The 26,634-nt window shown below is 40.2% G+C and overlaps 1 protein-coding gene across 9 annotated transcripts in view; it reads left to right on the top strand.

Moving 5' to 3' along the window:
* LOC122806326 (protein unc-13 homolog B-like) overlaps positions 1-26,634 on the top strand; it is a 2,554,726-nt gene that overhangs the window by 2,102,969 nt on the left and 425,123 nt on the right. For 5 of the 9 annotated variants that reach the window (XM_044076650.1, XM_044076685.1, XM_044076667.1 and 2 more), the window contains 2 exons: positions 18,641-18,764; positions 21,349-21,354. In XM_044076650.1, coding sequence (XP_043932585.1) covers positions 18,641-18,764; positions 21,349-21,354 — 130 coding nt within the window. The remainder of the gene's footprint in view (positions 1-18,640; positions 18,765-21,348; positions 21,355-26,634) is intronic. The other 4 variants (XM_044076675.1, XM_044076694.1, XM_044076711.1 and 1 more) reach the window with 1 other exon arrangement.

The raw sequence follows: 26,634 nt of genomic DNA on the forward strand, positions 1-26,634 counted from the left end.
AGAGTTAATTGATAGGAGGACTTGGCTTGGGAGCCTGGCTAAGGACCCCACTCTGTAACTGTGCCAGTGGGGAGTCTTATTGGGGATCTGGAGAGAAAGGGAGAAACCAGCCCCAGACTGACTGTGATATGTGTGTGCTCTTAAGGGAAATTGTACTTTACTGTGTGTGCATTGTTATCCTTCCCAATGTGGACGTCCCTCACTGGTGTTAGTGGTGAGGATTGAGGCTCCTTGATTACTGGGCCAGTGCTCAGGCATCACATATTAATTGGTGGCAGTGGTGGGATATCCACACCACATATTACTTGGTTGGCAATTGGCTTGTAGTGGCATGGATAGTGAATTCCTATAGCTTGTGCACAGTGATCACTGAAGGTGTTTTTGTACTCTAAATCAGCCACACAGTGAATATTCAGAGTTCAGATCACAATTGTTTTATTTCTTTTGTTAGCTTAGTTAGTCAGGGAGAGCAGGCAAGCATGTCAGCAGAGGAGTATGGCAAGCTGTCCAGGAGCCAGTTGGCTGAGATGTGCCAGGCTATGGTACTGGTGCATGGAAACCTGACTAAGGCAGACATGATTGCAGTTTTGGTCACAGCTGCATCAGAAACCAGCAATCTGGTGGACAATCAGACTGGCTGTGGAGATGTGCAACACTCAGAGAATGGACAGCTCAACCTTTCTGCAGAGGACTTAAAAATCCATCTGGAGCTAAAGAGACTTGAGCTGGAGGCCAGGCATTTGGAAACAGAAGCAGACAGACTGAGATGTCTACAGGCTGAGGAGAATGAAAAAACTACTACTCCTGGAAGCTGAGGAGAAGGAAAGGCAGAGACAGCATGAAAAGGAGATGCTGACTCTTCACCAGAGTCATGAAGGTAATGGGGAGGGGCGTAACCAGACCCCAGGACACTAAATGTCAGTAAATTTCATCCGCAGTTTATAGAGGGGGATAATTTTGATAGTTTCATTCTTATGTTTCAGAGGGTATGTAAACAGTATGATGTTGACCAAAGGCTCTGGCTATGGTTCCTGACCCCTTACTCCATGATAAAGCTGTAACTATTTTGTCCAAAATGTCTGACGGCTGTTTTAATTATACTGCTATTAAGAATTGTTAAATTGTTAGAATTTTTTAAGCTAACACCTGAAACTTATAGGAAAAAGTTTTGTGACCATAGATGCAAGGTAGATGAAAGTGTGTGTGAATATGTTGCTGAACTGAGCACTTATTTCCATAGGTGGGTGAGTGGATGTCAGGTCTCCACTTTTGAAGGTCTGGCAGACCTTTTGGTGAGGGAACAAGCCCTTAGCACTTTGCCTGAGAACATGAGGATCTGGCTAGCTGATAGACAATGTGCTACTTCAGAGGACTTTGGGAATAAGGGAGACCTATACCTAGCAAACAGGACATCCTGCACAGGAAAGGGACCCCCAGTACTGCTCATAGGTCTAAAGGAACCCATGGTAGGCAGCCCAGACTGCCCCATGGGAATCTGCTAGTAGCAGGGGAAGCCACTAGTCCAGGTCCTAGGGTTAAATGTTTTAAATGCAACCAGTGGGGCCATGTGGCATACAGATGTACATGGAGGCAAGGTGGGGAACAAAAGGTGAGAGAGCCAGTAAGTGGGAAAGACAAAATGCCAGTAGTAGGTTGTCTTGAGACAACAGGGGTACCGAACTACCATCCTGCAGGCATCCTGATAGGGAAGGATTTTGATGAGGCAGTACCATGTGTTTATGCAGCTACAAGCAGTCAGGCTTCGAGACACGCATGTTGGTCTGGTAACCTGGGGAGACTCAGACAGACCACATACTTGCAGCCAGGACTGGTGAGGTGGTTACTTCAGGGAGGGAGCTACTCTGTAGCAGTGAGACTGAAGATGAGCCACAGCTGCTTGTGAGTACTGCTGTTCCCTTGGACAGAGTGACTGCAGAGGTAGAGGTGAGTAGTAGTACCCAGGCTGACAGTGAGGCACCGCTGTCAGAAAATGCCAGACTTCCTGTGGAAGGGGAGCTGGGAAGGGTTACAAAGAGAGAGTTGAGACAGGCTCAGCTCTCAGACCCTACATTGCAGGTCTGAGACAGGTAGCTAGTGAGGCACCTGATTCTCAAGGGAAGGGGGAATCTTTATACTGGGACAAAGGGTTACTGTATAGAGAGTGGACCTCTGAGGGAGGGCAAGAAGGTGACAGGATACAGCAGTTGGTAGTGCCTAGAGCCTAGCAAATGGCATTTCTGGCCATAGTCCATAATATTCCCTTTGCAGGTCATATGGGCTTAAAACGTCCAAAGAGACGTATTATGCAGAACTTTTGTTGGCCTTGAATTTCCAGAGATGTATCAGGGTACTGTAGGACCTGTGAGCAGTGCCTAAAGGTAGACAAGGCAGGAGACAAGATGAGAGCTCCTTTGATGCCTTTGCCTGTGATTGAGGAGCTATTTCAGAGGGTATCTATGGATATTGTGGGGCTTCTGAGTACCCCAAGTTCCACAGGGAAAAAGTATATCCTAGTGGTAGTAGATTATGCTACAAGATGTCCTGAGGCACTGCCATTTCCTCTGTTGAGGCAGAAAAGGTGGCAAATGCTTTGTTAGAGATTTTCAGCAAGGTAGGTTTCCCATAAGAAATACTGACTGACAGAGGTGCCAATTTCAGGTCAGACCTGGTGGCTTGTCTGTGGAAGTACTACAGGGTGAAGCACCTGAAGACCACCCCTAGACTAATGGTCTTGTTGATAGGATAAACTCTGTAGTCAAGTCCATGCTATGGGTATTTGCAGACCAGTTTAAGAGGTAATGGGACAAATATTTGCCCCATCTGTTGTATGCTTACAGAGAGGTTCCCCAGGAATCCATGGGTTTTTCACCCTTTGAGTTGCTGTATGGGCACAGGGTGAGGGGACCTCTAGATTTAAGTCAAGATAAGTGGGAAGGTGAGTGCAGGTCTCACAAGGAGTCTGTTGTGGCCTACATCCTAAACCTCAGGACAAGGCTCAGGGAACTCGTGGGCTTGGCCCAGGAGAACCTGGCAGAAGCCCAACAAAAGAAAAAGGTGTGGTATGACAGGAATGTTCGAGCTAGAGAGTATGCTGTGGGACAGCAGGTAATGGTTCTCATTCCTGTCAGACACAACAAACTGCAAGCAGGTTGGGAGGGACCCTACAAGGTGGTAAGAAAGGTAAGTGATGTTAACTACATGGTGGAACTGCTAGGCAGACGGCAGGGGCACAAAGTGTACCATGTTAACATGATGAAACCTTACCATGATAGGAAGGCTCTTGTGCTGAGCATTTGCAGTGGACTGCTGGAGGAGTCTGAGGGAGATCTGGGGACTGATCTCCTCAGAGAAGCTCGGGCTGACACCTCAGTGGGAGGGGTAGCAATGTCCCAGCAGCTATCTCCTACCCAGGTTTGAGAAATCCAAGCAATGTTACAGGATTTTGGGGTCGTGTTCACTTGAAAACCAGGGTGCACCCACCTGGTGCAGCACCAAGTGGATACAGGACCCAAAGGCATATTAGCCAGGCCCCTTACAGGGTGCCTGAGAGAGTCAAATAGATTCTGAGGGAGGTGATACAGGAGATGTTAGAACTAGGGATAATTCAAGAGTCCAACAGTCCTTGGGCCTCCCCAGTAGTGCTGGTGCCAAAGAAGGATGGCAGCACCAGGTTCTGTGTGGACTACAGGAAATTAAATAGTCACACAGACTCAGATGCTTACCCCATGCCTAGGACAGATGAGGTCCTAGAGCAGCTGAGTAGGGCTAAGTATCTTACAATCATTGATCTTACCAAGGGTTGCTGGCAGGTGGCCTTGACTTGACTGGAGAGTGGTAAGATCAGGCCAAAACCTGCAAAAGTGTAAGCTATTCGGGCATGGCCTGCACCTGTTACCAAAAAGCAGGGCATTCTTAGGGACAGCAGGGTACTACAGAAAGTTCATCCCCAGTTACAGTACCATAGCTGCTCCTTTCACAGGCCTGACAAAGAAGAACAGGCCAGATAAGGTAGTGTGGACTACAGCATGTGAGCAGGCATTCCAAAAGCTTGAAGAAGCTTTGGGAGGACCCCCTGTGTTAGCCAGTCCAGATTACAGCACAGCAAAGAATTTGTTGTGCAAGTGGATGCTTAATGGGGTGGGGGCTGTACTTAGCCAGATTTCTTCAAGGGAGGAGAGCACCCAGTGGTCTATCTCAGTCATAGGCTCCAACCCAGGGAGGAAGTCTATGCAGCGGTAGAAAAGTAATGTCTAGCCATAGTGTGGGCACTGCAGAAATTTCAGCCTTATGTGTATGGAAAAGAATTCATTGTAGTGACAGATCACAATCCCCTAACATGGTTAAACATAGCCAGCCAGCAAAATGCCAAGTTGCTAAGATGGAGCCTAGGGTTGCAAGCATATGATATGTCAGTACAGCACTGCAGTGGGAGTAGCAATGCCAACGGAGATGGTCTCTCAAGACAGGGAATGGGGTAAGGTATACTCAGACCTAACCCTCTCAAGCCAACGTTTCTCAAGGGTCACATGAAAAAGTAGCTTGAGTTCTCTTGAGTGGGGGGGGGCTGCCAGCCTAGCTAGATATAATTCTGTCATTTGTAAGTATTATTATAAGCCACAGGCTTGTTCTCTTAAATGTGAAAAGATTGTATTGGATGTTGAACTGCAAAAATGTAACAACAGTGCTCTCTGCTGTAAGAAAGCTGTTAATTCAAGCATTTTATGACTGTTTTGATCTCAGGACTCAGAGGCATGGTGTCTGAACCAGCAGATTCTTTATATTGTTTTGAGACTAGAGTTAATTGCTAGATTTTACATATATAATGCCTTTAATGCTGTAGTTTCCTGACCTGGTGCAAGCTTACTAAGAAATGTTAATGTAGAGTTTCTGTTAGCCTGATAAACTAGAGAATTAAGAATGATGTAATCTAAAATGAGTCAGCAGGATGTATTATCAATTTAAAGGACTTTCTCAGAGATACAGAGAGAGCATTTTACATTTCTCTTCAGAACTGACCACTCACCGGACCTTGCTTTGCTCTGTCTGTATGCAAGTAGGATCTTAGACTTTATTGTCTCTCCTAGAAATAGATAGAAACTAGTAAGTTTAGTGTAGCCGTTTTGTATATTTATGTCAGACTATTTTACAGTATTATTTTAAGCATTTTCCTGTGCTCTCTGAACTCTTGACTAGCACTGCATAGTAAGAAGAATTGTCTTGTGTTTTTTTTTTTATTATTATTTATTATTAAATATTTTTAAACGTTTCAACTGTGGCTGTTTTGTGTAGAGATAATTTAAGCTCTAGAGTACATTGCATGTATGTAAGGGTTCTGTACAAAGCCACTCCAAATAAGCCTTGCTGCTCAGTCACACTTACCATTTGGATAATAATATTGCACAGTAATAATTGGACACCCTTTGGTAAGGGCCTTTTTAGTAGCTGATAGTACGGGTCCTGGTGGCAGTGATTACTACCTTATAGCCTGGACAGAAGGGGCGCGCAGCTAGTGAATCTGTGCCAGCCTTCCCCAGGAGTGTCTGTGTGATTGTATATAAATCATATCTCAAAGTGTTTATGTGTGTCAGCTACTTGGGCAGAGACACAAAGCACTGGTTGGACAGAGCGAGTACTAAAAGGACTTGACTTGGGACCCTGACTAAGGACGCCACTCTATAGCTGTGCCAGTGGGGAGTCTTATTGGGGATCTAGAGAGAGAAGGAGAAACCAGCCCATGCTGAATGTGACCTCTGTGTGCTCTTAAGGGAAATTTTACTTTACTGTGTGTGTATTTGTTATCCTTTCCAATGTGGAAGCCCCTCACTGGTGTTAAATGGTTTGGATTGAGCCTCCTTGATTACTGGGCCAGTGCACAGGCGTCCCACTCCAAAACAAACTGTGATTCTAAATTGGCCACATCTACTAGAGACAATCATAAGGCCTTCTTTACATATGTCTGTAATCTCAAAGGTAACACCCAGATCTGTTCAGAACTGGTGGTCAAGGACACCACTTATACAAATGCCATCAAAACAAGCAGCCTGAATCTTTTCTTAAATATAAACAACTCTGCAACCTTGATAAAAAACAAATCATCGGAGACAAAAAGTCCTACTGTATTAAACTCCAGTCTAACCAATCTAAAAGCCCAAAACAATTCTGGAACTCCATTATTTCTCATCTCAACCCAGGTGCCAAAAGCAACCTCTGCCCTGACACCAGCAAATCTGACCCTGAAATAGCCTCTCTATTCAATTCCTTCTTCACTAGCTCCATAGCTGAACTGACCAAAACCTTCTCTAACAATAACCCCTCCCCTCAATCCACCCTTTTCATCACCACCACCTACAACACCCTCCGCCCCCAACCCTTCACCTATATTCAACCTTAAACCCATCTCAACATCCTGTCTAAAAAAATTACTCTCCAAATTAAAACCTTGCTCCATTGCCCCTGACAATATCCCATCATCCTTCCTAAAAATAGCCACAGATGGTATAGCTCTTCCCATTAGCATCCTGATCAATAGATCCATGCTAGAATCTTATGTTCCCAAACTATGGCACACTGCCTTCATTCTACTGCTCCATAAAGGAGGTAAAAACAATAACATCTCCAACTTCCGCCCCATAGCTATCCTCTCCTCAATTTCCAAACTACTCTAAAGATGCATGATGAATCATGATGAAAGATGAAAGGGTGGATTGAGGGGAGGGGTTATTGTTAGAGAAGGTTTTGGTCAGTTCAGCTATGGAGCTAGTGAAGAAGGAGTTGAATAGAGAGGCTATTTCAGGGTCAGATTTGCTGGTGTCACATTCAGCTCATGTCATTCTTAGCCAATAACCAGCTAATCACTCCAACCCAACACGGCTCCCGTCCAGGCCATAGTACAACCACTGCACTTCTCTCCTTCCTAGAGACAATAAATCTTGCCTGGGACTCTGGAAAAATTATTTCTACTGTTCTTCTATATCTATCCAAGGCATTCAATACCATCTCCCACACCCATCTCCTAAACCATTTCTCCGACCTTAATCTCTCCCAGAATACCTTATCCTGGTTCTCTAGCTACCTCTCCAATAGATCTCAAGCTGTAAAATGGGAGACAGGCACCTCAACCTTCCTTCCCACCCCCACTGGGGTTCCCCAGGGATCCATACTCAGTCCAATACTGTTTAACATCTTTATTAACAATTTCCACAAAGCCATACCCAATACCAAAACTGTACAATATGCAGACGATTCCACATTAATCTGCAGTACCACCAACCTCCCAGAGCTTCAGACACTGACCCAAGCTGCTTTCTCCACCACTGAAAATTGGATGCTTCAGAATTACCTCTCACTAAATGTCAATAAATCCAAATACTATTATTCTCTCCCTCAAAAGCTTCCCCTCTTGATAAAAACTCATTCCAAATCATTAGCCAAAACAACTCCACTATAGAGGTTGTTCCCTTTGCCAAACTACTTGGGGTCACTATTGATGAATACCTGAAATTCGACACTCATAGCCAGCAAAACATTAAGAGAATCCATATAAAACTTGGTATGCTATTTAGGAACATCCAATTTCTCTCTCCTTCCACCAGACAAATGCTTGCCACTACGTATCTACTCCCCTCACTAATGTATGATGCTCCTCTATTAACTAACTTATCTGCCGCACTCACTTCAAAATTGGAAGTCAGTTATAATAAGATTTCTAAATTTGTCACCAAAGCCAAATACTCCTCCCATCACTGTATTGCCCTTAATTTGTTACACTGGCTTGAAATCTCCAACCATCTAGACTATCTTCAGATTACCACAGCCCACAAACTAATCTTTCAACCCTCTAAGTGCCCTGCTCTATGCAACATCCTTCGCCCCTACACCCCTAAGAGAACTCTCAGCTCTACTCACCAAAACCTAATCTGTGTCTGAAAACCCAATCGCCCTGCTGGTCAACTCCTGCTATCCTTTTCCTTAGCAAAAAATGGAATTCTCTTCCTTCCTCTCTAAGGACCTGTGCAAACTTTGAAAACTTTAAATCTCAGTTACATTCCTACCTTTACTCTAACAGAAAATGCAACTGCATTCTCCCCATCTAGTCCTATAATTCTCCCTCCACCTCTAAACCCCTCTCCAGCTATGATTACTAGCCTCTCTATCTATGGTCTATAGGCTACCACACATATGTACATATTGTAAATATCAAATTTGTACCATGTACCTAAGAATTTACACCTGCTCTCTAACATGAAATGTAACTGTAAATTGTTCATTAATAATATTGTGTCTGTATCTAAAGGTAACATGTACCTAAAAAATTACACCTGCTCTCTAGCATGAAACATAATTGTAAATTATTGTTCTTTTCTATATTGTATCTGTATCTAAACTTTGTAACATGGAGCTTTTCTCCCCAGGCCTCCACTGAAAACAGGCTCTCTGAGCCCAGTGGACATCCCTGGTCATCAAACTGGAAATAAATAAATAAATGCCGTAGATATAGCAAACTTGCTGGCTGACAGATTCAGCAAAAGATTCACCCCTCTGCCCCCCCCCATCAGGAAATCAGGACATTTCCAGTACCTGCCCCCTTCCTATTACATCTAGGGATCAGGTCATCGCTGCTCTCTCAAAGGCAAAAAATACAGCCTCCATGGGACCTGATAACATCCCAGGCTGCATCCTACATGAACTCAGGCAGGAACTTGCAGCACCATTAGGTGCCCTATTCAATCAAAGTCTGAGTACCAGTTTTGTCCCAGCTGAGTGGAGGACAGCCACTGTCATTCCTTTACACAAAGGTGGAGCATCCACCAATCCATGAAATTATAGACCCATCAGCCTAAGTAGCCTGATCTGCAAGGCCATGGAACGGATTATCATGGACCTCATTAACAAGGACATTGGCAACCTCCAAACACTCAGTCCCACACAGTTTAGCTTTGTCAAGGGGAGGTCATGTCTGTCAAATTTGGTTGACTTTTTTGAAACAGTCACCAAAGACATGGATGAGGGGAAGACAGGGCACACCACCTACCTTGACCTGGCCAAAGCCTTTGACACTATTCCCCACTCGGGCATAATAGGTAAACTCTCTCAACTAGGCATCAGTCCAGGTGTTACCAGATGGGTAGCCAACTGGCTCACTGATAGAACCCACTTAGTCAAAATAGGGGAAGCCACCTCAAGCAGTAGACGCATATGGAGTGGCATACCCCAGGGTTCGGTCTTGGGGCCTCTGTTGTTTGGGATATACTTTTCTGAGGTACAGGCCAAAACCGGTGAGCTATGGGTGACCATGTTTGCAGATGACTGCAAGTTGGGAGCAGTCATTAATTCCCCTAGTGACATGGACATCCTCCAACAGGGCCTCATCCAAACAAATGACTGGTGCCAGAAACATGGCCTCAAGCTGAATACAAAAAAAATGCATCATCATCCTCTTTGGGAGTGAGATATCCCCACAAATTATCACATTAATAGCAACGTTCTAAGCATGCAGTCAGTCGTGAGGGATTTGGGCACCCAGATTGATATCAGCCTGACTTTTGACCACCATGTTGCTTCCGTTATACAGAAAGCCTTCTACATGGCCCACCTCATAAGTAAGGGTATCTCATCCAGGGACAAGCAGGCCATAACATCCCTGTATTCTTCCCTTATAAGGCCCATTATTGGTTACAATGTCCCATTCAACATGTACCTTGCAAAGCACATGCAGCAGCTGGAGAAACCACAGAGGTTCCTTACCAGGAGAATCTAGGGCCTTAAAAATCTACCATACACAGGCTAAAAGCCCTATCCCTCTACTCATACAGACTCCTCAGAGGTGACCTCTGTCTGGCATACAAAGCAATCTCAGACCCCGCCATGATGGGACTGCTGCATATCTGCAAGTCAAGCTCCACTAGAGTAACATGCATACACAGCCTCGGCCTGGTCTGTGACATCAATAGGACTTGCTGGCAAGGCAGATTCGTGTCCCTGAGACTCCCCAGTCTAGGGAATAGACTCCCTCTCCACGTCAAGCAGAGTGCCTCTTTCCCCCTTTTTAAGCGCAATCTTGATAACTGGATTGGAAATAGAAAGTACATCCCTGGGATTCCACCCGTGTCCCTGCTGAACAGGGGCATCAGGTGCTGATTTGTCTATGCATGGGATAAACTCTTGGCTAGGCTTATAAGGGCCTCAGGGCCAATAGCCTAGTAACTTCCTATGATCTTATGTAATCAATGTGGCAATTTTCTAAGTTCCAATATACTTTTAAGTGAACAGTAGTAGTTTAATCCAGGCTTCCTAAAAGAGTTCAGCTTTAATTGCCACATGAGTTCATGTTTCTCCAGCATATTCAGGATGCCTCCTTCCAGATCACCTATGTCTGGAGTGTTTCTCCCCAGACCTCCACTGAAAATTGGCTCATTCCAAGTCGGACTTTCCCTGTTAACAAATGTTAAATAAAATATAAAAATGTCTATGCGGTCCAGTATCTGGAACTGAAAAGCAGTGTGTCTTTTATGAAGATCAAGGTGTTTGGCTAGTGCATTATTTTTACATCCAGAATGGATTTCTGACAGATGACATCAAATCCTACGTTTACGTTTATTTACAGTCTTGCCCACATAAAATGCATCACATTCATTGTACTGTGCCCTGTAAATTAGTTTTGTAGTGTTACAGTCATCCACTGCACCGATTTTAATGAAGGCCTGGAACATTAGAAGTTTTGTTGAATTTAAACCTAGACTGTATGAGAGAAACACTAAAATATGTGAAGCTAATTGTACATTTATTATATTTATACAGGAATGTGATTGTTTTTATTGCCCTTATTTGAAGAAAATCATTACACGCCTACTACTGGTTTAGAGGATGGCATGTTCACCTAATGCTATGACTTTTGGATTTGGGAGAAATCTGGAGCAAGCAATGAAAACCACACAGACTAGACTTTATACAAACAGTGCCCTTGCCAGGAACTGAGCCAGGAGCTGTGAGACAGCAATGTTAACTGCTTTAACACCAAGCTGCATTGAGGAAGAGAAGTAGTAGGCATAATATTTACATGCATTCTCTGGTGTTCTGTTTCAGTTTTTGAAGGTCTTCACCTTCAACAAATCGTTAAAATTGAAGTGATAAGTATGACATTTGGCAGTTGTTGAACGGTCTGGTCATTGATGCATAGACTGACTCAGGACTTAGTGTTTTGTTGTAGTTTCACTCCAAAATATGTATGTTTCTACCTAAGAATTTTTAGTAATAGCTATTTCCATTTCTGGAATGGATGGTAGTTTTGCAAAGCATGGGTAAATGTGCACATTGTGGTGCAGAAATAGAATTTAGCAGCCGCAGCTCTTTAGGGCAGAAATACACAGATTAACAGAAATACAAAGTAAATTTGTATGTGGCACCAAAGAGAAATCACTGAAAAAGTTGCTGCTACTGTTATGTAAGGTTAGAAGACAGATAAGTATTGCAGTGACAGTAGAAACATATGGTTTTGCTGCTTCTGAAGTGTAACAAGATGTAATTTAATGCTGTTACTAAGATGTCTATAGGGGTTCCCCAAAAAACAGACTGTAGAATAAGAGCTAATATATTTCACAGTGCTAACACAGTTGTTCCTGCCTCTGTAATATAAGAAGGATAACTTTGTGAACATCTGCAAACCTTGCATGCAAACATTTATAACAACCTGTCTGTGGGGTATTGCAGTTAGTTGGACTTGTGCAATATTAACAAGACCTGCAGTGCAGCTATGAGGCTCAGTAATTTGTCAATGAAGGGAAGAGAAAGAGAATCCTCAGGGGGTGTGAGCCCCTCCTGGCACTCATTGGATATAATACATACAAAATTAAAAAAAGGTTAGAAGAAATGCCATAAAAAGGACTACAAACTGAGTGTGCATAGGAATAAGGAATGAAAAGAATACAGTTAATAAATACAGGTTTCAGAAAGTAACTGGTGCATATGGTGATTATCACAGACTGTAATACTGACTTAAAGATAATAAATGTGATGCAAACTCATGTAATTAGTTGATTTAATACAGTTTTCATAATGTGACTAAAGCTTACCACAAAGTATATCGGTTACCACTGAGGTGGCAGGATTTAAATTGCTGTCTGTATTTCTGTTACTGACTGTAAAAATGTTCAGAAATGTACCTTTGAAAACAACAGTGGTGTACTTCAAACAATTAAATGTGGGAATGTAGCCACTGAAGGTGAAATGTATGTGCTGCTAACATATAATGTTAAAGTACAGAAAGTAGCTGGATGTGTTCTGAACAGACGAGGAGCAGTGCTGTTTGGTAAGATGTGGATATGAAGCTTTTAATTAATCTGGTATGGTCACAATCATGCATTTATCTTGGCTGCTGACTAGTACAGAATATGTTTTTACCAAAGACTTGACGATACTGAGAAATCCATATAGGCTAGGAAAAAATGGGTGCCCAGAGTCTCAGTTGCCCAGAACCATGTATCAAGTTGCAAGGTAACAGGAAAAGTTGAAACAGAAGGAAGGAAGAGTGAAATACTTTGATCTGAAATAACAGAGTAAATTGGCCATGCACTCAGTACCTGTAATAAAAGGGGGAAGAAAGGAGATGTGCTTATTGATGAATATTCTAAACTTAAAATCAGCTGCAATGTCAACAGCTACAATATAACAGGTGCTTGAAAAGAGCTGAAGTAAAAATTTTAAACAAAACCATGAATAACTGCATTTTTATTAAATTTATTCAGATCCATGGTGAGCACTTTCAGCCACTCACACAGACTTTACTAGATCATTTTTCAAAGAGCAGATTTATTTTCTTGTCCCTCAGTTCTTGCACAGCAGCTTCCTTACCTTCACCCACTGAACAGTTTAGTCCTCTCTCAGGATGGGAGCCTGGCACCTTCCAGCAGATGCAAGACCCTATGGCCTATTCATTTCCAGTCTGGAGGGCCTAATCCAGACATTCATTTCCTAGAGAAGGGGAAAAACAGATAAAAGAGAGTTGGTTAGTCTGCTGAACCCAGAAAACTCCCTTCCAATTCCTGGAGCTCTTAAACCCTGTAGCAGATCTTATCAGCTCCACTGTATGTTTCATTGTGTGGGAAGGATGTGTGCATCTACAAGTCTTCCTCAGCTAGTATGGCACACTGCTTAGCAGACTTTTGTAAGCATGTTAACGTTTATGGGCATCAGTTGAGTTTTTAATGCCCTCTGTTTCTAAAGTATAGCCAAACAATCCACTTATGCTGCGTTGTTGAGGTCACTAAAAAGCCAAAACATGCATGTCCATAACTCCTGGGGTTTGACTTTATTGACCTGAAACTCAGATGGTATAGTATAAGCATCACTTAATATTACCAAACGACAAAAACTGAATAAACCAATGTAGATAAATGTTGATAAATTGATAACAATATGATTTTGTGCAATATAATTATGTGCAATAATTGCTGGTTTAAAAATGCCATATATACATGCCCACAAAAATTGCAAACACATACAATTTTTTTTTTATATATATATATATATGATAAATATAGTTGAAAAAATATTTAAATAAAATCAATTTATTGTTTTTAAGTTAATATGTAAATAATATATATACACAAATTATTTTGTAAGTTTGCTTTGGTTATATTATAAGCATTGAATTTTTGAACAAGTTTTTTATAGCTTGGTTTTAAACAGAGACCCATTGTGCCAATAAATTATTTAGTTAAGCATTAGGCTTTTTAAATGAGTATTTACCATTTTAAATTTTGAATTGAGTATGTGATGTCATTTATTAAGACAGTATTTAAATGTTCAATTAATTATAGCACTTTGTTTCTGATGAAGTCTCTGTAAGAGAGAAGAAAGCGCTAAAACTGGTTGTTTAAATAAAGACGGTGTGGTCCTGCATGAATTAATTGGCGTCCTGGATCATCTTATAGTTATCTACATCACTTAATATTACATCATTATTCAGAATAACTTCAGTAGAAGATGCCATTGTATACAACGAGTTAAAATAGTTGTAAAATCCTTTTTTATTTGTGGATTTACTATTTCATTTATTTCATAGTTACCTTGGCTGATTTTATTTCTGACTTGAATTTTTTATAAGTTGAGTTAACATTTTTTTATTTACATTATTAGGAAACCTTGTTAGGGTTTCATAGTGTCTTTTTTACTTTCTGTATAACCTTATGATGGACGTATTCTGCCATGGAGGAAATAAATTGTAAACATTTTTCAAAGAAACAGATTCATTGGCACAGCTACTCAATAGTTTCCCCAAAGCACTGAACCTATATTGAGACAGAAATTTAATAGATAAGACCAAACTGTATTAATAATCAGAGTAAATCATTTACAACAATAATCTACTACTCTTTTACTCTGAAAAGGCTATCTGCCGAGGCGCTAGAGGGAACGATATCTATACATTGGTTGTGTATTACTGGTACTGTGACATTGGTTTTTCAGTGGATTAAATTCTTTATGGTTGCTGTGGAGTCTTCCTTTCGTGTGGTATAAGAAGTTTTTTCGTCAGTATTTGCTGTGGTATCCAATAATCTACTATAAGTTTTATCATGAAATGATCTGCTTATATTCATTTCCATCTGAAATGTAATTATATTATGGTCAGAACACCTTAGGAGACACGTCATTCTTAAATCCTGTATTTTATTTGGAATATTAGTAACAGATCTAAGATGCTATTCCCTTGCATATTAATAGTAACGGATTGTGTTAGTCCATAAAAAGAATGTTAACATGCTCATTCTCAAAACATGAGTTAGTTGGCATGGAGTTCCACTTTGTACCAGGGTAATTAAAGTTACCCAATAGTAAAATATTTTTCTTATTCTCAAAACAGTTTGCTAAATATATTAAGTAATCCCGGTGCTCCATGCTAAGTATGTGACATAAAACTATGAACATAGTGGTATTGTGATTTATAAGACATGAATGCAAGCTTTTTGGACCCATAATGTCACTCCTCCACAATTAAAATTTACTGTTAAGCATTCATATTTGATGAAATCTTTTAAATGATAATAAGTTGAGTTCCATGATTCAGTGATTGCTGTAATCTGAAATATGTCTTCAGCTTTTAGGCCAGTAAGTTCATCAGATTTGTTAGGCTTTTCGCATTGCTAAGTTAATATTTTATACTTTTGTCAAACAGTGTGCTACTTTTAGCTGATTTGGTGTTTGTATTAAAAAAAATATTTTCCATCATTTTACTTGTCATGTAAGGGTCACCATACAGGTTGTAACTCATCCCTAACAAACATTTTGCAGTCATAAGTACATTCTACCCAGTAAGTAATAAGCTTGATGTCACAGACAAGTGTTAACTGTCTTAGCCAGTTGTTAGTCATGTGCTTTACTAAGCAGTCTGTGTACAAGATTGATGGTATGGTTTTGCTAAGGACAATACTCCACATTTAAACTTTATATATGTACTCTATGAAATCTAGAGCAGCATTTTTCATTTAGGGAAGAGAAGTGTGACTGAAATCATTAGTTCTTGCCTGAAGAACAAGTATATCATATCAATTTTTTTCTGACATCAATCTTGGTAGGAGGTTAGGTGTATCAGTCAGTCTCAAGTCCAATAGGGATGATATTGTGTAAGTGTTTTTATCCAAACTACATAGTCTACCAGCCACTGGTTTTAGTGTTGAGTCTACCAAAATTAAAATTTCCTTGCCTATATTACTTAATTTACTAGGTGGGGTAAACTTAGTAAGAGTGTATGAATTATCCTGAGTAACCACTTTCTTCCTTTTTGTAAGATGAAAGTAACAAATATTTACATCAAGGTCATCACCACATGAAGTCTTATTACAAGCTGATGTAACATTTGTCTTGCTTAAGTATGATCGGGTCCCTTGTATCCTAGTTTTTTTTAGGAGTTGAATTGTTAACTGCTTTACTAGTGGATAAAATTTGGTGATCAAGGACAGTGGACAATACATTGACACTACTATTATGACTGACTAAAACTTTGTGGTGTTATTATTATTATTATTATTATTATTAACAGAAGTAAAATGATATTGAGCTGCAGAGTGGTACGTAGCAAGGAAACCAGCCTGTCTTCATTTATAGCCTTTCTGTTTAAGCTAACCTGATTGCATTTCAAGTCAGGTTAGCTTAAACAGTAATACCAGGTAAAGAAGTCAGTTTATCATAACTTGTAGCTTATCTGTTATTACTAGTTTCTATTTATCCAATTACTAATAGTGCTGTCACACTCTTTTGAGGTGAACTGTTCTGGGGGTAAATCACTATGGACCGTGTCTTTGTTTTTATTTAATAAAGAGGGAAATTTTTTACTTTTCTTAGTTTGTACCCGAGATCTTTCTTCTTTCTTTTTCTAGTATAAAATGGGAAGTAGTGGTAGGCAGTTGTTCTTTAGAATTGCCTGTTTTTTTTTTTGGGGGGGGGGGGTGCAAGGCAAGAACTAGTAATCTTCAACTAGCCAGTCTATTATGTATTCAGAGTGAGATAAACTTTGCCAACAAGGCAAGAAAAACAATTGTGTCACTAGTAGTCTTACATTTCAAAGCTCGTACAACTTTGTACAAGTAAGGCAGAGACCTTCTAGAGTATTCCTCAAGTATGCATCTCAGTGTTTACATTCATTCTGTATATGTTTATCAGTAAGTCTTCAAAAACGCAAGAATCTAAAGAATTGATTACATAGCCTCTTAAAGTTCAAAGTGGTATCCAATAACAAGTTCAAACACTCTACATGAACTAGTATGACAGTTTCCTCACAACAACCTCTTGGATTAAATTAAAATGCCTACAGTGACCTAATAAATTCTTCAGTCCTAAATAATCTGGGTGAATAAATAGTATAAATATGTAGAAACATTTTATAGATATAAATTAAAATAAAATGCATCGACTTACTAGGCAAACACTAGCTCCCACCTGTAACTGCAAGTACTCAAGCAGTTTTGAATTGCTGCTTTTCTTGCAACTGCTCGTAGAGAGAGAAAGTTCTTACAGCCCTGAAATATTGACTGTCAAGCCAGTCAATCCCAGGAAGCAACCAACCACAAAGAAGTAAAGTATGTGTTTCTCAGATCTTAAAAGACAGAGGAGAGCACACAAATTAGTAATAAAAATAAAAGCAAACTTTTCAGTTAACAGACCAAACTGCTCCCAGGATTGTAGAGACAGTACCAGGCTTCTATTATTGGAGGCTTAAGGTACAGCACAGTGAAAACTCTAGCCTGGCTGTGTTTTTCTTGCAGTTTTTTACTGAATGGTTAGTTTGTTTGATTTTTTTCTATAGATAGCTATGTGCATATATGTGTGTGTGTATATCTGTTAACTTCTGTTTGGGCCTCCCTGTTTGCTGATTACCTGTTTGATCAGCGTGACAGTGCCCATTTGCAGTTGCATTTGATATTACCATTAGTGTGATTTCCAGAATACCAAGAATGAGTGAATAAAGACATAGATTTACATATAATAAGCTTGAGACTGATGATTTTCACAGTGTTCCTTTTTCTCCAAGGTGTGGCAGTGTTGGAGTTGGAATGTATAAGTTTGAGGGAAGGTGCAGAGGAGCTTACCCCTTGCAGAAAACAACATTAAAGGAGAAATGAAATGCTTGACATTCATTGTTTTCCTGTTTTTCATAGCTTTCCTTTTGTTATTGCTGGGCTCACATTTATGAGTCTCGGAATTACAATAAGGAGTGATGAGCGCAGATTGCTGCAGCTGTTATTTAGGAAGCCATCAAAGGATATTTGCCGTGAACCTTAACTCTACACCATCTGTATGTTGCATGATTGTGGGCATGCAAGGGCTTCATCTTGGGATGAGTGATATACCCCTTAGGCAGCATCCCTCCCTCATCGTGTATACAGCTTCCACTATTTCTCAGTTAGTGAGACACATACCCATTGGCATGGCCCCCAGCTGTTCCCCTAGGAGAAAGAGAAACCGGCAATGACTCTTCAGTCTTCTACCTCACCAGCTAGCTGTTCCAGCACACTATGTGATAAGTGACTCTTTTATAACTAAGTGCTCCATCCCTCTGTGCCATAGAACCATACTACAGTATACATTTAAATTTGGTGAGACACCTTAAAATTTTGGGTTGGCTATTCCATATTGGTTGTTAAAATATGCACATTATTTGGCCAGCTTACTCTTTATCACTGCAGAGGTTGAAAGCATTAGTCTTTGTGTGGAAGGTGACTGCTCTACACTGCATATTTCTTACAGTTTAATGGCTGCTTCAAAGTTTGAATACTTATTGTTTGAGGTGTGCTGTGGCATAACCCTGTCACATATATAACATGTCCATGCAGCTGTAAGTCATCCATCTTTAAATATACCATTTTTTGTCAGCAGTAAGATGCTGAACTATATCAGGGGAGTGTGATAATTAAATTATGTCTTGTTTTAGCTGGGTCTCATCCTGTAACTAACATATTCCTAGTTGTAATGAACTGCAGCAAGATTTCATTACTGAAACTTTGGTTTTAAAGTAATTGCTTATCCAAATGTTCTGGACAAGTACTATCTTCCTGTGGGTTTTATGTGACTGTGTCATTTTCAGTGATTGACATTTTATGTCTGAGTTTCCTGCTTTACTGATTATTGCATAATTTTAATTTTTTGACAGTTTAACGCTGTTTGCCAAAGTCTGTGAAAAGACAGTGCTGAAGAGAGTTCTCAAGGAACTCTGGAGGATTGTGATGAACACAATGGAGAAGGCGATAGTCTTACCGCCGTTAACAGATCAAACGGTAAGCAGAGAAAGGTGAATGTTCCCCTGTAGAACTTGACAGAAAATGTAAGGTACATTGTGCCAATTGTTAAGACATCTGCTGTTCTAGTACTATTTATTATGAATTATCTGTTCTAACTTTTCTATTAAGGTAACTCATTAGTGGGTATTTATACTTGAAGGTTCGTAAAAAGTTGCCACTGTTTATGTATATTTTATTAATCTTCACATCCTTGGATAACTTACTAGCATATCCTAGAAAATATCATAGCCCAATAATCAGTGCCCCTATGTATATATATTTTACTAAACATCAGATACTTGTCTTGTATGTCATAGTAAATATCATTACCAATTAGTCAGTGCAAGTACATCTGTCAGGATCCTGTAAAAACAATGGGCCATTGGGTGACCCTGATATCAGTAATGCATTTCAATGCATTCCAAAGCACTTTTTATTGTAAGTTGCTGAGTGAAACCTTTGACAGAGTTTAAAGTAGTATAGTATGAACATCTAGACAGGACTGCCAAAATGTTTTATGCTCTGAGGAAGTCATTGCTGTGCAGTCTGCAGTCACTGCATTACAGCACATTTCACGTGTAATACTCAGTATTCTGAATACGAGGTCTAAGTGTAATCATCGAAGGTTCACTTCTGTGAATCTCCTTTGATTGAACACAAAGTAGCAAACTTTCACTTCATCGAACATTCACTTCAGTGAATATGTTACACAGGGAAAGTAGCTAGATGGCCAACACCTTCCTGTAACACACACCGGACTATTTCAAACCCACCTACCCCCAACTTACATATACAACTCTGAGACCACACTGCAGTGGGGAAAAAGACATGGAAGAGGAAATTTGCCCAGATCTACATGTGAAGCTTTTTCGGTGTATTAATATCTAAAGTTATAATTGACCCTTTAAAGGAAGAACATCATATATTATTCCATTTATACTTTGCTCTGTAGAGGTATATCAGCTTCCTTGCATATAAAACTGCTGGCATTTTTCAATAAGATGTGTCTGCCCTTTGAAGGAGGACAGAAATGGAACTTGAAATATCTGAGAAGGTAGTGGCTTCAATTAATTCTCCAGTTTAAACTATGTTGTTAAAAATGCATCTCATTGGTTCTCCTGACATTTGCACTTGCTGTATAAAATATTGAAACTGCTAAAAACTGTAATTTCTGAATTACTCTGTAGCCTTTGTTTTGGGTGAATTTTGTTTACTTTCAAGGATTCCATTTTAACACTACTTGAGTTACATTAAAACAGACTGATTTTAAAGAGTTAATTTTCTCTTTAGAATAAAGTACTCTGGTGTGCATGGTGGTTTGGCTTCAAATTGCGACTGAGATAGTTGTTAGAGAACTCAATTTTAACATGAAGTACTTTGAGTTAATGCTGATGCAAAGAGAGTTAAGAGATCTTGACCAAACTAATCCATAAATTAGCCTGGACGAGAAGAGAAATTCAGAAATGGGTACATTCTTTTCTGTATGTGCATACTATTGTTCATAGTTGGTATATGCATCCAATGTGCTCCTAAATGACTGGTTTTGTGTTGTGAATTGGGTGGTGACTGAAAATGGTTCTTGGACCATTATACCTTCCTGGTTAACATATATTTAAAACTATATATGCTTTACACACACACACACAATCGGGTTCCTGTTATATGATCGAAGACGCATTCCTTCAAATGCATCTTGATCGAACTTGAAAGCACGAAACAGCAAAATAGCAAAACGCCATATAAGCAATTTTTTTCCCTGGGAAAGAAATCTCTTGGCCGCCTCCGTTACTTTTCTGTTTTCGTCACTGTAGTGTGATCTCAGAGTTGGTATATTTAAGTAGGGGGGGTGGGGGCACAGCCCCCCACATCAGGGGGTGTGTGGGTGAAAACCTACCACTCTATGTAATGTTTTAAAAGTTTTTATTTATTTTTTTGTGGAACAGCGATTTTTTTCTCTTGGAAAAAATCGCTGTTCTAAGTGTTTGGGATTGTAAGCTTTCGCTTACATGGGGGTCGATAAATCAGCGTTCACTTTTTTAAGCATTCACTGATTTACTATAGACACACACACACACACACACACACACACACACAGCAGGAAAACATTCACAGAGCAGAATCTAAAATGATGAATTTCATAGTCTGACATGAAGAAACAATTCTAGTCATGTTGCTTCTTTGACTTTCAACATTTTATATTTTTGAACAGATGCATGTCATGAGTCTGTAAGTCTTGTTAAAATGATACTGACTTGTCAGCATATGCCTCTAGAGACAGTGATAGAATCAGAAAATGAAATTCTCTTGCAGTACAGATGACAGCACCAGAGAGCCAGTGTTTAACATGATGATTACTGTTAAGACCTTTGGACATGAGCTGACCAAAAAGTGAGGTGAAAGTGATTGTCTTATACCTGAACTGTTGTGTAACAGAACTTGCCTGCAGTAATAGAAATGCCAGATGACACTTTGTTCAGATAACTTGTCTGTTGTATTAAGAAACGCAGATGATACTTGTTCAAATTTTAATGAGCCCCTTTTTGTGTTCCCTTCACCTGCCCCTACACGCTGCTCCTGCCAGATTATTGTAAGTATGCCTCTGTGTCTGTGGAGGTGCGGTGCCTTCTCTGCCACTAAGCTTGCCTCTGGCAGCTTCCATCTGCTGTGCTCAACATAAAGTCCATCCATTGTCAAATTCATCTCTTATCATACCTGCTGTGCTGTATAATGTCATGCATATGCCCAGCCATCCTGATTTTGTTTTATGTGAAGCATCTTGTAGGCCAACATCCATTGTAAAGCCATTGCCTAAGCAATAACATGTGACTGCTGCATCCTACTCTGCATTATATACAGAAAAATGTTCTTTACAAGCACATGCTGTATAACTTGGGCTATCTTTTCGCATATTTTCCATAACTCTGTAAAGATGAGTATGTGTAATCATCAGGACCAGACAAGGGTATTTTTTTGTATTATTGCTTGTTAGTCTTATGTCACAGTGTGATTTTTTTCATATACATTTATGTGTGTATTAATGGATGACAGTTTATACAAATGTTTAATTCTTTCACACCTCTGAGAAACATCTGCTCTGCTGTTTTCTATTGTATTGCTGTTTACCCTATAAGTCGAACAACAGTAAGCAAACAGTAAATTGGCATTCTGAATTACTCTTACTAAGCATTATCTGTATGCATATATCGACCACATTTTGTCCAGGTAAGGAAAACATGCATCTCTTATACATCACCACTGGAAGATGTTCATCTTGTACTGCTGTGAGATGCATGCAAAGGTGAGAGGTCACATCAAATGCATTAATAGAAGAGGGAATACAGCATTCATAGATAAAGTATCTGATTCATAGGTAACTATTAGGCAATCGGTCTGTAAACTATTACATGCCTAATCAATAACCAGACAGTGACCAAAGGTGAGAATCAAACCCTGTATGTTGTGTTTGCAAGGTAAACACATTAACCATATGCCAACTCACAACCATAATATTAGAGTGTAGAATGGTAGGTTGCTAAAGTAAAATGGTGCCTTACAATAGTTCTAGCAAGCAGGTGTAAGTGAAGTACATCAAAAGTGCTGTCACCAATTCGCAGAAGTGTCAAGCCTTGTGAAAAAAAAAGTTTCACAAATACAGCTGTGTTTCTCCGAAGCTGTCAGCTGCTGTCAGGCTTTAGAACACAAATGGCAGACTACAAAACTTAATTTTATTATTCAACTGCTTATTCTTGGGGCTGTCAGTGCCCAGAATGCCCTTGGCATAATATTCCGTAACAGAACGATAAGATGGTAGCGGACTTGTCAGTAAACGAGGTTCAGATTATCAAATCTGACAGTGTGATCTGGCTTGATAATGACAGTCTTTTCTAGAGTGGTATCATTCATTACCTGTCTAAATATTTTATCTTGTGTGGAACTGATTAGTTGAAAGGCTGAGAATTCAGCAAACAAGGGATTAATTGTAGACTGTAGCAAAGAACACCTGTGCAGGTTAAGTTTTCCAGCTTTGATTTTATTGGTATTGGTGAAATCTCATAATGTTTTTGTTAGTATCTTCCAAAAGCCTTGACAGTAGGTATATAATATGGGCAGAGACTAAAATTCGTTTTTATTAGCATAAAGAATCCCAACTGGCATGTGGAATGCAGTCTTAGTTAACAAGCTTTGTAAAGCTAGTATATGTTTTTGTGGGGATCATGGAACTATTCTGAATAGCTTGTATCTCATTTAGCCATCTGTTTTGGGACTGACTAAAGTACAGCATTTTGTAAAGCTGTAAGCATGAGTCTAGGGTGTCCCTTGACATGGTGAGACTGATAAAGCGAACAAAAACAAGACTGGAAACACTTTGTCTAATGACATACAGCTTCGGCAATTTCTTAACATAGTAGTAAGGTCTCAGCAGTCCATAGTGTCCAACACTGCTATTATCAGTGTGATAAACTTTATATAATACTAAATCTAATAATGTGTATTTAATTAAGAAGAAAGAAAAATGTTTGTTGTTTTGGTTACATAGTTGAGCAAGCCAGCATGAGTTATTTTGCTTTTAATTTTTGTGTGGCTGTACTTTTTTTATGTATGCATTTTCTTTGTTTTATTAACTAGACTTCCACATTTCTTGCGAAGTTTTCTAGACCTTTAATGTCCTGATAATGAAATGTAAGGAAAAGATGTTTTTGAAGACATTGGTGAATAGTCTCACCAGATGTATTTTTATAGGTAGTGTTATACAAAAATAAAGATGACTGTTGGTTCTCCAGATTTAATATGGTATTTTATTTACCCCAATGAGAAGAGATGGTTATATACACTGAGATCTAGAGGCATACTGCCAATATGTTGCTTCAAAACAGTTTACTTCCCAGAACTATATTTACCTTAATATTGAACCAGCTTTTATTTGTTTATTTATTTATTTTTGAGAAAAAGCTACAGCTTCTATGCCACCACTGTGGCAAACTCTGCTTTACTCCTCCTTGCTATCATGTAATAGCCTTCAAAATGTCACCACAACACACACACGCGAGCACACACACACACACACACACACACACACACACACACATACATATATATATATATATATATATATATATATATATATGGGGATTCCGGACACATGCTCGACTAGCATATGTCCAAATCACAAAACATCGAACACACATACACGAAAGCGCTTAACATTGACAAGCGCTTCCCTGTATGTGTGCCTGTTTCATAGATCGGACTACAGTGCGGGTAAGGGAAGATTCCCTTTTCCCCACTGTAGTGCGATCTTGGAGTGAGAATAATAAAGTAGGGGGGGTGTGGGGCTGCAGAAATGTAGATTTTTGTTTTGAACTGCACATACACAGAAGCACTTTTTGATGTTAAGCGCTTTCATGTATGTGTGTTCGATGTTTTGTGATTTGGACATATGCTAGTCGAGCATGTGTCCTAGACCCATACATATATATATATATATATATATATATATATATATATATATATATATATATATATATATATATATATATATATATATACACACACACACACATACAAACATATATGCACATACATGTATATAAAATATTCTTCAGGAGAGATTGTGCACTGGGGCTAACACCAGACATTAACTGTATCACAAATTTAAATAAAGTACATTTGTTTTTATTACAAACATAGGTTCTGTCTTTACTACTACTAGTGAAAAGTTAGATCACTGTTCTAAATCTAAAACTGAAGCAAATAACAAATCATTATTAAATAGTGTTCTGTGATTGTCACACACTGCTTATATGCACAAGCACATTAAATAAATTAGACATTCCCCCGGATTTACAAAGCCCTGTAGAGCATGCAGAATTAGTTTAAGAGCTAATTACAGCAATATGACAGACGTATGATCCAGGAACGAACGCCTGGGACGTGCACATGAGCTCTTAGGCTAATCCTGCATGGACCGAGTTTCTGTATGCAAATTACCCTCATTTACAGGTGAGAACCATGCAAATGAGAGTAATTTGCGATCCAGGAAGCTGTCAGTGCAAGATGAGTGCAGTTTGCGGAAATGTACTCGGTTAGTAACCGAGTACATTTCTGCAAACTACAAAATGGAGATATGACAGCTCCAAATAAAGGCTGCATATCATTGTGGTAGCATGCCAATGGCCAAGTATAAGGCCATTGGCATTTCAAACTGTTTAAAAAATAAAAAAAATCAACTTTTATTTTTTGTTCGCCGTTTAAGCATAGGGCAGCGGTGCGCCAACGGGATCGGGGGGAAAATAAACTTAAAATGAGCATTCTAACTAAAATCGGTATTCTGCCATGCTTCAAGTCAATGGCAGGCAGAAGACAACCTGGCCAGTGAGTAGTGGTTGCTAAGGGGGGAGGCTCAGTGTGAGATATGTAATTATGCATTAGCAGGCAATCCTATGCAAATGAGGGAAAGGATAGTGAATCCCAGATTTCCCCAAGGTGTGAGGCTGGTCCCAAGAGTGTAAGAGTATAAATAGCTGGGTGCAAGACTAGGATATAGGTGACATCATGGGGGGGGGGTGTCAGGCATACTGTAATTGGATTGAAGCCCTGTGGCATGGGATTGCTCCTAGCTTAGCTCAGCTAAGCTAGAGGTGTGTCCAAACCTACCTAACACTCTACAAAGTGTAAGCGGGTGTGCGCACCACGCACCGGGTTTTACAGGAAGAAAAAGGAAGTTAAACCAGGAAATAGCAGCTCTGTGCACATTTGAGCACTCCGTTTGTGTGGCGCACACATAGGCTTAAACAAGGAGGCAATGGGAAGGGAAAACAGCAGTAGGAAGGTAATCAAGGAGAACTAGCTTAGCTGGCAGGTGAAATGTATCAGAATCAGCCAATTACACAGACAGCAGACCATCCCAGCCCAGAACACTACTATAAACTAAGCAAATACCTCCCCTCTGGTTTTTCCACACTCTACACCACCGGTGTATACAAGTGGGGAAATTTTAACAACCAAACCTACAAAATGAGAAGGGCTGCAGCAGGCAACATAGAACAACATGTGCAAGAGGCTGAAGGTGGTGATGATGTGAATGCTGCCGAGCAATCCACAGTGAGGAGATGAAGAAGAGTGTACAGACCCAGGGTAACCTACCAGGGGCTACATGAGCTTGAGATAGTGGAACACTATAGGGTGGACAGAGACCTCCTACAGCAAATTGTTGAGCTGTGCCTGCCACACCTGACACACCAAACTGGCCGAGGGGAACCCATCCCACTGGATACCAAGGTAAGTGTAGGCCTAGGTATACTAGCCACAGGTACCTCCCAAAGCACAACTGGGGATATCACTGGGATCTCACAGGCATCAACATGTAGAGTATTCCACCAGTTCCTGGATGCCATGGCAGCACATGCCAGTGAGCACATATATTTCCTCAACACACGTGAGGTGTTGACCAGCAGTGTGCGTCTCTTCCACCAAATAGCAGAATACCCTGGGGTAGTGGGTGCTATAGACTGCACGCACATATGCATCAAAGCACCACTCGGTGAGCAGGGTAGGGCCTACATCAACCACAGGGGTATCCCCTCCATCAACTGCCAGGTCGTATGTGATGCCCAGGGCATTATAATGAATGTGTGTGCTGACTGCCCTGGAAGCTATGACGATTCACACATATGGCATCTGATGCAGCTGTACCACAGATTTGCCAATCTGGACATCCCCTATGGTCACGTAGTGGGGGATGCTGAGTACCCACTGGAGCCGTGGCTGATGACACCCATCAGAAATGCACACACACCTGAACAACAATGCCATAACGAGGCACACGCATAGGCCAGACATATAGAGTGTGTGTTTGGGAAGCTCAGGT

This window comes from Protopterus annectens, chromosome 1.part1 (assembly GCF_019279795.1).
Source record: "Protopterus annectens isolate FY-2018-M chromosome 1.part1, PAN1.0, whole genome shotgun sequence".
Lineage (NCBI taxonomy): Eukaryota > Metazoa > Chordata > Ceratodontiformes > Protopteridae > Protopterus > Protopterus annectens.